General features: G+C 34.8%; 2 protein-coding genes across 2 annotated transcripts in view; both read right to left on the reverse strand.

Annotated features, from left to right (window-relative positions):
• Positions 1-1,988, reverse strand: part of LOC126773583 (von Willebrand factor A domain-containing protein 8) — a 28,518-nt gene extending 26,530 nt beyond the window's left edge. The window contains exons 1-3 of the mRNA XM_050494547.1: positions 1,668-1,988; positions 1,344-1,467; positions 908-1,043 (exon numbers count right to left, since the gene is read on the reverse strand). Coding sequence (XP_050350504.1) covers positions 908-1,043; positions 1,344-1,467; positions 1,668-1,851 — 444 coding nt within the window. The 5' untranslated portion in view covers positions 1,852-1,988. The remainder of the gene's footprint in view (positions 1-907; positions 1,044-1,343; positions 1,468-1,667) is intronic.
• A 496-nt stretch (positions 1,989-2,484) lies between these two features.
• On the reverse strand, positions 2,485-12,783 carry LOC126773587 (zinc finger protein 33A-like). Its single transcript, XM_050494554.1, has 10 exons — positions 12,250-12,783; positions 10,733-12,005; positions 9,120-9,344; positions 8,486-8,652; positions 7,822-7,981; positions 7,329-7,522; positions 6,668-6,768; positions 6,139-6,249; positions 5,308-5,462; positions 2,485-3,603 (listed from the first exon to the last, which is right to left on the reverse strand). Exons 1-10 carry the CDS (start codon positions 12,603-12,605, stop codon positions 3,142-3,144), a joined length of 3,204 nt encoding a protein of 1,067 aa, XP_050350511.1. The 5' UTR covers positions 12,606-12,783; the 3' UTR covers positions 2,485-3,141.
• Positions 12,784-13,233: the final 450 nt, after the last annotated feature.

Genomic DNA, 13,233 nt, shown 5'->3' on the forward strand with positions numbered 1-13,233 from the left:
AATCCATTCTAATATTAAAAATGCGAAAGTAACTCTGTCTGTATGTCAGATACACTTTCACAACCAAAACACTGAACTGATTTTGATGAAATTTGGTATATAGAATAATTAATTCTTTATATTATATATATCTAATTATATTCAATTATGCAGACATTAATCTTATGTCCATTTTAATAACTGCATCATATTAACAATTTGTATTCTATCTATCGATTATATTAAATTCTGTAATATATACATTATATATAACTCCAAATACTGTAATGCCACTTTTCTCCTGTAATATAATTGTTAATTTAAAGCATTAATTACAAACTAACATATCAGTGGTGATGTTTTGTTAATTTATTATTATTTTATTTCAAAATAAAAAATACAAATAGGGTATACAAGGGTTAGTCTTGTGCCTGATTACTTTATAATTATTTATAGCCTCATGAAATTATTGTTATCTTAGTCTAACTATAGTTGAATGTTAATAATATCTTACAAATATGTATTTACTACTATATCTTTCTGATATTTGATAAATATTATTAGCAAATGAAACGAAAGACCTGATCGAGTTTAGAAATATTTATATTTTTATAATATAGTTATGCGGATGAACATATGGGCCACCTGATGGTAAATGATCACCAACACCCATAGACATTGGCATTGTAAGAAATGTTAATCATCACTTACATCGTCAATGCGCCACCAACCCTGAGAACTAAGATGTTATGTCTCTTGTATCACACTGGCTCATTCACCCTTCAAACTGGAACACAACAGTACTGCTGTTTTGCAGTAGAATGTCTGATGAGTGGGTGGTACCGACTCAGACAAGCTTGCACAAAGCCCTACCACCAGCATATAATATATCTAATTAGCTCTCTATGCGATGCATCAAATATTTTACCTGATCAAAATATTTTGCTGTAGAACTTTGGATCTCTCTTCGCTGCTTAAGATCGGCTTCCGTTGTATCCCTTGATAAAGCAACATATTCTAATTCCCTTTGCGTCAACTCCAAATACTGTAATGCCACTTTTCTCCTGTAATATAATTTTTATTTTAAAGCATGAATTATAAACTAACATATCAGTGGTGATGTTTTGTTAACTATTATTTTGGAGCTAAACACATTTTATAGATTAAAAATACTTAAATTTGAAATAATTAAATTTTAGTTAGGTATAAATTTTTGAATAAACATATAATATATGTATTATATTGAACTTATGTTTATTTCAAAATAATAAATAGATATAGGGTATACAAGGGTTAGTCTTGTGCCTGATTACTTTATAATTATTTACGTAACAGGATTTTAGTTGATTTGGAATTAGACTTACCGACTCGGTCCAGGCCTTCCTAATAAAAACATATCCTGGCCTAAAATATCCTTTTGCATCATCCATCTTAAATTGCGGAGAGTGCTTTGTGATAATGACTTTAATTCTAAATCTTCAGTTATAACTAAAACAAAAAAAAAATTATAAAAATCTTATTTTACTGAAGTATATTCCTTTTTATATCACTATACTCATATTATAATCATTTTTTGTAGGTTCAATGTCAATTAGTTACTCATAATTTTCCTTTGAAGTATAATAATTGGATATACCAATGTTATAAACTTTTTCAGGTTATAAATATAGTAAACATTCAAAACTTACGATATTTTCGAGGAACGTATTGAAGCTTATGGGGTTTCGTGATTTCTTTGCTTACATTTCCTATCATAATTTTACCTTCAGAAGAATATGCTCGGACAAAATTAGAGGATAATATCGTTTTACGACCGTTCAAAATACGAATCAAAACATCGATTCGTTTCACAGTTACCGCTGGTTTATACATTTTAAATTCAATAAACAAAAATATATATTAATCAAAAATATTTTAACGCGCTTAACTCATTTCATTTTATTATCTTAACTTATAAGTTAATACAAAAAAAATGTATAGTTATTGAGAATAATCCGCAAGTTCAAAGTCTAATTCACTCAGTTTAAACATTATTGAAATTGTCAAAATGACGCAATACAGCTGATTGCTTGATTATAATATTACGGCTACGTTCAAGCTTCTAAATTATTAACCATTTAAGTTCATGCCTTGGTAAGTTTGTATGGTATGAAATGGGTAGTATTCATTTAATTTGTTAAACTACATTAAATTATATATGTAATTGTTAGTTACTAGAAATTAATAATTACAATTTAATATCACCAACAAACACTACTTCAGAAATAAAATTTTAAGAATACCAGCTGTGCCTGTTTGTAGTTAAGTTACAAATACTCGTTTAATAACTGATAAATATAGTTAGCACTGATAACAGGAAACGTACAAATCCGTTTTATAAATTGAATATAATAAGGCATATCCCTTGACATAATAATCATTGTTAAAGTGGCGATAGGTATAGGAAATATAAAAACCAACGATGATAAAGATCTTTTAATAATACTCTTTGTACACTATATATTTATTTATAAATCGAAGTACAAACGAGAACGACACCGTTATTTGGAATGCGCATGTTCAAATATATGTACAAAAAACTACAGAGTTAATACACCATTAAACAAGATGATCTTTCTGCTGCTCAACTCAAAACTAACCTATAACATGTTCTATGTAAACAATATATATGTTTAATAAATTACATTTAATTATTAATCTATAGTTTCATTTTTTTTGTGCTTACATAGTACAGAAATGTGTGGTGTTAAGACTTTTAAACACATTAAATATTGAATAACTTACAATCTATGATTTTTTTTTAAATAAACTGTAGCTTGTCTATCTAAAAGGTACAATTAAAACAAATTTTATAAGCTGTTTAAGTATTAAACTTTTTTTTTTATATGCCCCGGGATGACTCTACTCCACCTGATGGTAAGTGGTAGTAGAGTCCAAACGCGACGACGGCCAGTACAGTCGGGAAGAATGTTCTGTACTAGCCGTCCCCGCCTTGCCGGCCCGCAAGATATCTTCACATCTCGTTTGAAGGAACCCGGGTTGTAAGAGGAGGGGAACACGTGAGCTGGTAAGGAATTCCATTTTTTGGTAGTGCGACAAAGAAAGGAGTTGCCAAATTGCTTTGTGCGCAATGGAATTGATGTCATTTAAGAATATTATAAGCTATTCCGTGGGTTCCTCATCTATTGGTTCAATTTTAACGCTGACAAAGTCTGTAGGTTCTAATTCTTCATCTACCGTTGGAGCTTCCTGTTTTATAACAGTTATCTCTGGTTTTTCATCATTATCGCTTTCCTTATCTGTCGGCCCACTGTCTTTAGTATCGTTGTTTTCTTCTTCATCTTCAGAATCATCATCAGACTCTTTACTTGCTGCATTTTGGGCAAATGTCAACTTCTTAGAGAATGTTACAAAATCTCCAATCAATATATCTGGTACCTTCTTCTTAGGTGGTCCGAAAATGCTGTTCATAGTTGATTCGTCCAGATTCAATTTACACTCTCTAGGTTCTAATCGGGTGAAATAATCTTTTATATTGATTTCTGTACCCTTTAAGCCGTGACGTTTTCGCAAGTGCTTGATGATGGTTCTCTTGACTGCATAGGATTTAGGGCAACATTTGCACTAGAAAAAGAATAGCAGTTTGAATATATAAGAAAATATGTATTTATTTATTATTATATCAACACCAACAAGAAGTACACTAATAAATACAATTGAGTCTTTAAACATGACCTTATACAAATCAAGTGTCTCCTAAATTACAGAAATATTTAGACATTTTTAAATTGCGCACACTAAAACAACCGAGAATATTATTGATTTAGCCCAAAAAATATCTTTTTATAGTTTTCTTATTTCTCGAATAAAAATTCATCTCGAATGTAAAGTGGATAATGTGTCATCAATTGAAGTGAAGGTTATTTATTGTGCTACGTTTGGAGAATTGCTCTTTTTGATGAATTCTTTCTTTCAAAAGAAGCCTCAGAGGAGGTGGACCTGGCGAAGCCCCGATAACGTGACAAGGAACGAGATGAACTTTATCATTTCGAATAAAAGGCACATATTTAGAGATGTTTCAGTGATCAACAGGTTTAATACCAGAAGTGATCACCGCTTGGTTCGAGGCACTCTAAATATCTACTTAAAAGCCGAAAGATCGAGAATGATGAGGTCTACTCTCCGACCTACCATGCTCCAAGCTGCTCAAGGCTCCGAAAGGTTCCAAATGGAACTTCAAAATCAATTCACCGCGTTGGAAATCGTAAGCAGCATTGATGAGAAAACCGACACGCTGGTCAAAATACTGCAAAACACATCCCGCAAGTGTTTTCCGCCACAGAGAAGAGACAACGCACCAAAACTCTCTGCTGAGACACTCGAGCTCATGAGAAAACGACGAGAACTACCATCGTTTTTGTCAGATAAGGCCTTAAATCGAACAATAAAAACGCTGACGCGACGCGATCTCCGACGCTCCAATACCCGTGCCATCAAGGCTGCGATTGAGCAAAATCGGGGATCGAAAGTGTTCGCTCGCAAGTTTGCGAGGCCGCGTCTGACAAAACTTAAAACTGAAAATGGTGGGGTCGTTACCTCTAGGCCTGAGATTGTCGGAGAAGTAGAGAGGTTTTATGGGCAGTTGTTCTCTTCAATATCGGATAAACCCGTGGGAATCTGTATTGATGACCAGCGCGCCCCTCTTATGCGCCATTACTCCGAGGAGCTCCCGGTCGTTGACCAAGGCGAGATTAGGGCGGCTCTAGAACAGCTTAAAAACAACAAAGCTCCGGGAGATGACGGAATCACAACAGAGTTGCTTAAGGCAGGCGGGACTCCGGTCCTGAAAGAGCTAGCAAGCCTCTTTAATTCCGTCATCCAACATGGCAAGACCCCGGAAACGTGGAGCGGGAGTGAGGTGGTACTGTTTTTCAAGAAAGGTGATAAAACCCTCTTGAAAAACTACAGACCAATCTCCCTCCTGAGTCACGTGTATAAGCTGTTCTCAAGAGTCGTCACGAACCGTCTCGCTAGACGACTTGACGAGTTCCAGCCCCCAGAGCAAGCCGGCTTTCGATCAGGCTACAGCACCGTGGACCACATCCATACTGTTCGGCAGATTGTGCAGAAGACCGAAGAGTACAATCAGCCGCTGTGTATGGCATTTGTGGACTACGAGAAAGCCTTGGCGCACCTTGGGAGAGGCCTATGTTCAGCAGTGGACAACGATTGGCTGTTGATTGATTGATTGTTTGGAGAATTTATTGTACAGTACAGTGCTGTATGTTTGGTGTAAGCGGCCTTACTTATGCAGTGTGCTATACATACTCGGAATGTGTTAAGTGGGCTGTGCGTGATGACGTGATGGCGAAGGCCGGCGGCGCTCGTCAGCAGCTTGTGGCAGATCGGGCACGAGAACTGCGAGCGCGTGTGTGACGTGCGCAGGTGACGTAACATGTAGCGCTCGTCCTGATAGCCTTTATCTGCAATTAATACATTGTTATGAACTTAGATCTTAATCATATTACTCGCCCGCTTCTTTTAAGTTACATAAAATAATAACAATAATATCCTTTTTTCTTCAGGCAACAAGGCCTATACTTCTGGTACATGATAATTAAACATAACATTACATAACATACATTAATAATTAAAATCACAATCACACTCGCATCACAATTACAAAAATAATAATAATTAAAATATATAAGAATGAATAATGAGCTAATTAATTGACATAAAAAAGAGCAAATAATATTGAGATAAAATAAAAAATTACATTGATCGTGTATGAGGCACATGAACCAGAGTATTACATAGACTTCTGGATTATCCCCTCATCATATAGCCATTCATATCATTTGCAATAATCCTTAGGATAGTGTTGGAACTGTCTCTGATTCTATGTATCAAGGATGCAGATCTTTTCCTTATGATCGCATAGAAATCATGTGTCCGTGCTTGTGCAAACATTTCTAAGGCACTACAGAAACGAGGAAGACCCAACAGTTCAATATTATATAATAAATAATAGCATTACAATAGCTGCTGGTTTCTTTACATTAATTAATTATTTTATTATAATTTTATCAAGTTATTTCTACAAAGGTACGAATACAAAATAGAAAAAGAATATTTTTACTTATAAAATGACTTTACCACAAAGAGGACATTTGACGATTTGCCTCTTCTCAATGTGTGTTTTCATATGTTCTCTTAACGAACACGCACTTGTAAATAGCTTTGAGCAGACCGTACATGACTCCAGATCTGAAATTAAATATAAAATTTCATTAGTTATAAAATAAATTAGCAGTAGTAGCAGCAGCAGTAGCAGTAACAGCCTGTTAATGTCCCACTGCTGGGCTAAGGCCTCCTCTCCCTTTTTAAGAAGAAGGTTTGGAGCCTATTCCACCACGCTGCTCCAATACTGGTTGTAGAATACACATGTGTCATAATTTCAATGAAATTAGACACATGCAGGTTTTCTCACGATGTTTTCCTTCACCATCAAGCACGAGATGAATTATTATCACAAATTAAGCACATGAAAATTCAGTGGTGCTTGCCCGGGTTTGAACACACGATCGTCGGTTAAGATTCACGCGTTCTAACCACTAGGTCACCTCTGCTTCAAAATCAATCAAAATAAATTAAATATGAAATATTATTTATACAAACAGCTTACTTTCTCCAGTGTGTTTCCGAATATGGTATGTCAGTTTAGACTTCTGTACGAACGTCTGCCCACAATATAAACATGCATATGATGTGTCTCTTGAATGTGTTCTGGAATAAAATATTTTGGATTTACGTTACATTGCAACTATTATTAAAAAATGTATTCTAAATATGAAGATTAACTTGAGCTGTTAAAAATACAATTAAAAAACTAATTTATAGCTTTAATTATAGGATTAAAAAAAATATATATTACCAAAATTTAACTTCTAAAATCTCAAAGATCCAAGCTTGAAGCTAGTACTGTGTACGTAATAAATGTGGATTATGCCATCTGCTTAATAATAGTGCTTGGCCAGTGTAACATAGCGCAAACGCATATGGCATTGTAGTATGTGATGTGAGTACAATATGAATATATGTAGGCAATAGAGACATTCAACAAGTGCTTACACTGTACTGTAAATGCACATGTATGATCCTCAAGGAAAATTTTCACACTCACTCCTTAAGCTTTATGTATATTTTCAAAGCTTTTTTTACTAATATAAATGGAGACTATCCATTACGTGTGTCTTGTGCGAAGTATGGAAGGTATTATGTAACGGCTAATCTCAAGCTGACGTCACTAGCCATATCAGCTACCCTGAAGCCTGTAGCCACGCTACCTGGTGTGCGCCGTGCAGGCGCCCTTGTCGGCGAAGGCCCGCGGGCAGTGCGCGCAGCGGTACGGGCGCTCGCCCGTGTGGCGCCGCTCGTGGCGCAGCATGTTGGAGCGCTGCACGAAGCGCATGGGGCAGTACGAGCACGCGTGGCGCGGACCTTCGTGGATCTGAACGTGCTCGCGGTACGAGTCCTTTTTCTGGAAACCGATTATTTTATTTAATCAAACACTGATGATCACTTGTTCAAATTTCACAGACAGCAAAGACAACATCACTGGAAATTTAACAATTGGGTTAAAACATATTTGCTTTAAAGCACAAATTATGCACAGGTACTAAGCATTGAAGTAAAACATCGTGAGGCAGCTTGCGTGTCTCGGATGAAATTTTCAATTTCACACTTTCTTGTTGTTATAGCTAAAATAAAGCAGCAGTTGTCACCATAACTTTTTATGTACTTATTGAAAATTTTTAGTAGTATGATATGAATGCTCACCGCGAACACTTTCCCACAGTAGCTACAGGTGTAGTTCTGTTTGTTAGGCATATGGTCCTGTTTGTGCATGTACAAAGATGACTTGTACTGGAATGACTTGCCGCATTCAGAGCACTCGAACGGATGGCGACCCGGGTGACGAAGAAGATAATGCAGTTTTCTTAAAAAAAAACATTTTAATGCTAAACATATTTTATAACTATTTAATTGGTTATAGACCATAGCTGTGTGCTGTGTAACCATGGTTTCAGCGAGACTTTTAATATTATTAATATATATATATTTTTATTATTAACATAAGCTCTTTCAAGGAGTCTTTTTAACTTGAATAAAGGAATTATTTATAATTCTTTTTAGTATATTTCAATGTAAGTAATGCTATTGTTAACTGGATTTTTGGTCTAGTGACTTAATATGAGATAGCTGTTACTTCAATCACATTGGGTTGCCATCATTGGACAAGAGTGCACCTTAGTTTGAGCAGCACACAGCACACTTGTGCAATATAATTATTATATATGCTGAATACAAATCTATTAAAATGGCCGACGTGGAAAAAATTTGACCAAGTGGACATTTATTTAATCAAAATCACTGTAATCATTAATTATTAAAAATGATAAAGGAAAAACAAATAATTGTAAAGAACACAAATACAAACTACCTTTCATCCATAGTCTGTAGTACTTCCCTGCACAGTTTACATTTGAATTTTCCAGGACCATGCACTTGAGCCATATGTGTACCGCAGGCACGAGCGCTGCCAAATTCTCTTTGACAGATATTACAATTGACTGGTTTATCCGATCTGGAGGATGGGCCATGGATCATCTATAATAGAAAAACAGTCTTCTTATAAATAATTTATCTAGTATTGGAAATTTCTGAATTTTCCATATCAATTCTAAGCTCAAGTAAGTAACTAAGGTAAATTGGAATACAAAATCCTATGTTGTATTAATATAAATTATCAACATTTTTACCTTTTTTTTCTGTCTTTAATTAAAGCAACCTCTTATTAGTAATAAGTAATTCTTTTATAAAATCAAAGTTTATTAATAGGACAGTGTTCTTAATTATATTACTGTTAATTATTATTGATTATACTAATTTCAGGAACTAGCAGCTATTTAGAAGATTTTTTCTGCATATAATATTCTATATTCAATAAGAAGTCTGTAGGCTATGTAAATTCACACAAGCCTTATGAGCGAAGCGTTAACTATAAACACCAACCAATATGGTTAATTACAAGCCTTATGCAGCTGAACATTAAGTCAGTGTTATAAAATATATACCTTAACATGTAATTTGAATGACTTGCGATGACTTAGAGGCTTATACATGCAAGAATCAAGTGAACAATACAATTTCCTAAGTTCAGGGTGTGTCTCTTCAAAGTGACTTCTCATTTCATCAACACCGGACAGTACGATGCAGCATAAACAGCACTTGAGCAAATACGAACTAGTGGGGGCTTCCTGCTCAAAGTGTTTTTCTAAAAAATGATGTATGTACCAAACCTTAAATCAAAAACATATTATCATTTATTGATTTTATAATGTACTACAAACCAAATTTAAAGAAACATGTATCAAATTTTTGTTCATATTATACTGAAACAGATGATATTCAGATATTATTTATTAGGACTATGTCTCTTTTAATCAAAGGAAAACCTGCATAAACAACTTTAACCTTGAACTTTTAAGTTTTTGTTAAATTTGGAATATTATACTAATTACTAACATAATCATCATCAATCAATCGTCATCATAGCAGAGTCGCTGGAACAACTCACCGAAATGCTGCGTAGCCTAGGCGAGTCTTCCCGGTGTGTCGGTCTCGGTATAAACTTGGACAAGACCAAGGTCATGTTCAATAGGCATGTCGTGCCGGGACCGATATACGTCGAGGGGAAACCTCTCGAAGTTGTTAGTGAATATACCTACCTAGGACAGATAATACAAGTCGGTAGGAACAACTTCGAGAAGGAAGCCGATCGAAGAATTCGCTTGGGATGGGCAGCATTTGGCAACCTTCGTCAAGTCCTCAAGTCGTCTATACCGCAATGTTTGAAGACGAAAGTCTTCAACCAATGCGTCTTACCTGCCATGACATACGATGCCGAAACGTGGACACTAACTGCGGGACTAGTCCACAAATTCAGTCGCTCAGCGTGCTATGGAGCGAGCTATGCTCGGAGTATCTTTGAAGGATAAGATCAGAAATAATAATAAAAGAGATTATCCGGAAAAGAACCGGAGTCACCGACATAGCTTGCAAAATTAGCAGGCTGAAGTGGCAGTGGGCTGGTCACGTATGTCGTAGGACCGATGACCGTTGGAGCAGACGAGTCCTAGAGTGGAGACCGCGAATCGGCAAGCGCAGCGTAGGGCGCCCTCCAGCCAGGTGGACCGACGACCTTAAGAAGGTGGCGGGCACCAACTGGATGCGGAAGGCGGAGGACAGGGAGCTTTGGCGCACCTTGGGAGAGGCCTATGTTCAGCAGTGGACAACGATTGGCTGTTGATTGATTGATTTTTAACATAATTTTTACCTTTACCTAACTTTTTTGTTTTCATCGCTACTACTTTTTGAAATCGACTGGTAAAATAAAAAATATCCAATAAAATGGCATCCAAAAAAGTTAGCAAATGGTTTGTTTATCTTTTTTTTTGTGCCAATTGGGCCACCAGATGGCAGTAGTAAGAAATCTTAAGCTTCCTTTACATCACCAATGCACAACCGACCTTGGGAACTAAGATATGTCCCTTATCCTTGTATACTATAAGTTATGTCCCTTGTCCTTGTATTCAAACCGGAACACAGCAACAAAAAGTATTGCTGTTTGGTGGCTCATAACATATGAGATAATAATTGTTTTAAGCAAAATAAGTTTTATACCAACCTTATCACCAAATGTTTGTGAACAACTTTCACACTTGTAAAACTGTTCTTTATATTTATTAAAATGTACTCTTATCTGATGTGTTTCTCTGTCTGGTTCATTCCAAAATAAAGTGGGGCAATATTTGCATTTAAAACCTAAATGTGGACTGAAGCAATTATCATAATCTAAGACATTCCAGTGTTCTGTTAAATGCGCCCTTGTTGCCTCTCGGTTGTCAAATTCTTTATCACAGAATTGACATATCCATAAATCATCAAAATCGGCCAATTCTTCTGTTATATGATTTGACAGTTCATTATGAGTATCAAATGTTGTCGCGCAAACTCTACAAGAAAATACAGGCACTGTTTTAATACTGTGTATTTTATTCATGTGTGTAGTTAAGGTTAGTGCTGTTTCAAGTTTTGTTTTACATAGAGAGCATTCCACATCCATAATTATATCTGATTTAGCTTTTTCATAATCTATATGAGATGTTTCGGGCATTTGGTTTGAATTAATATCAACAAGAGTCTTCTTGATATAGTTAAAATAACATTTCTCTAATACTATTAATTCTGTCAATGTGATATCAAAATCTTCATCACCCTTATAATCTATTGTTTCATCATTTTGACTCTGTTCATCTTTTTCACTCATTTCATTGTCCCTTTCCCTCTTTGGGTCCTCCGTATCACTAACACTCTCTTGTTTGATTTCTGGTAAAACAGCTGTTGAACTTTTACTTTCATTACAGGGTTCTTCCACAAAGGATTCAACTATTGGATTTTTATAAAAATTCTTTGGTTCCAAATCAACATATCCAAGCCTCACATGTCCTTTAAGCTGTTCATCAATAAAACGGTCGCTGACTTCAGCTCCATTTACCGAGAATGGTGTGTCTTTTCCAGCAACAATTGTCGTCAAACATTTAAGAGTGAAATGATGGTAGCCCATATAATGTCCAAAGAAGTTTGATAATGAATTATCAGATTTAGAACAAAGTAAACATAGAAATTTATCAGCTCCCTCATAGTCAAGTTCCCAGAGTAGCTCCTCATTCTTGGAAGATATATTTGTTACATTGTGTTTCTGAAATAAGTGTGAATTGTAGTGATCATCGGCAGTTACTCTGAAGTGACACAAACGGCAATGGACTAAATTGTGCACAGTGTTAAGGTGCTTGCGTAAAATAACTTCAGTCGGGAACGTCTCAACACATTGAGAACATGGCCATGGAGTGTGAAACTTCTCATGATTCCACCAAGTTTCTCTGTCTGGTACGAAGTATCTGAAACAAACAATATTCATGGTAATAAAAGACATCCATTTCATGTAATATTATATTAATTGTCCATTTACTGCAAGAATTTATCAAAAAAAATCATTAAATATGTTGCTAACAGAGATTAATTAATATCTATATGATTTTTATGATATGCACACTTATCTTTGTACTTTAAATATGAAATACTTAGTGTTTTTTGCACTTTACGATTTCTTGCAGTAAGCCGAAGAAATGTAGTTTCTTTTACCTGCAAATTCCACAAAAATCTTTTTTGTGATTCAAAGAATAATGCATTATCATTTTAGATCTATTTATGAACCAGTCCGAGCATAGCAGGCAGCTATAAGGGCCAGTTGGATTTAAATCTTTGAGGTAGAGCCATACGTCCAAAGGTCTAGCAATCACTGCCGGTGGAATGACCGTATTTATTTTTTTAATTTTTATGGTCACACCTAATTTTTTATAAGGTGTGTCTCTCTTTTTCTTTTTTTTAGGTTCTTCATCACTGCTTTCAAAATATTGTTCTTCAAAACTTTCTGGATTTGACTTTTTAGCCGCCGCCAAAACGGAGAGAGGTTCATCGTCCGACTCGTCAGAGGCCATTTAAAGTACTTATATATAACTAGACTATGTTGACAAAAATACTATTAATATTAGTAGTAAACTATAAGCAGTATTTCAATAAATGGAAACTCGCGAATTTTCAAATATGTAAAATGGTATATCAGAAGACATCAAACACAGCTAAAATTCGAAATACTTTAGCACATCAACAACGCTGTCAAAAAACAAATATGTAACAGATAGTAATCAATAAAAAACACTCAATAAGACCGACGACCCATAGAGCATTAATGTAAATGGTAATAAACCTAAATTTCAATTGGGTCCTCTAAATATTGATTTTTGCTATAAAATTAAACAATAATATACTAAAATTTACCTATATATTTTCAATAAATAACTATTGTTTTTCAGGTCAGTATTTTTTTATTGAAATTTCATTTTACGTTATAGAGAATTTTTATTTCAATAAAAGTATACTATCATAAAAATCCACAAAAAATCTAATGCATTTTCTATTCCTATTTAAAATAAATCACCAAAAATGTTATTTAAGATGCATAACATACAAAATAATAATATAAGGAACATAAAAATTAATAACTTATAGAAAAACAGCCATGTATAATGGAACTTATATGAAAAAGTTATATCGTGGCAGCCATTT

The sequence above is a fragment of the Nymphalis io genome, chromosome 15, assembly GCF_905147045.1.
Source record: "Nymphalis io chromosome 15, ilAglIoxx1.1, whole genome shotgun sequence".
Taxonomy (NCBI): Eukaryota; Metazoa; Arthropoda; class Insecta; order Lepidoptera; family Nymphalidae; genus Nymphalis; species Nymphalis io.

Coding starts and splice junctions, on each gene's coding strand:
- LOC126773587 (XM_050494554.1), bottom strand. CDS start 12,605: ATGGCCTCTGACGAGTCGGACGATGAACCTCTCTCCGTTTTGGCGGCG. Junction 12,006..12,249: donor GATTTTTGTGGAATTTGCAG/GTAAAAGAAACT, acceptor TGTTTGTTTCAG/ATACTTCGTACCAGACAGAG. Junction 3,604..5,307: donor GCCCACTTAACACATTCCGA/GTATGTATAGCA, acceptor TTCTTTTTCTAG/TGCAAATGTTGCCCTAAATC.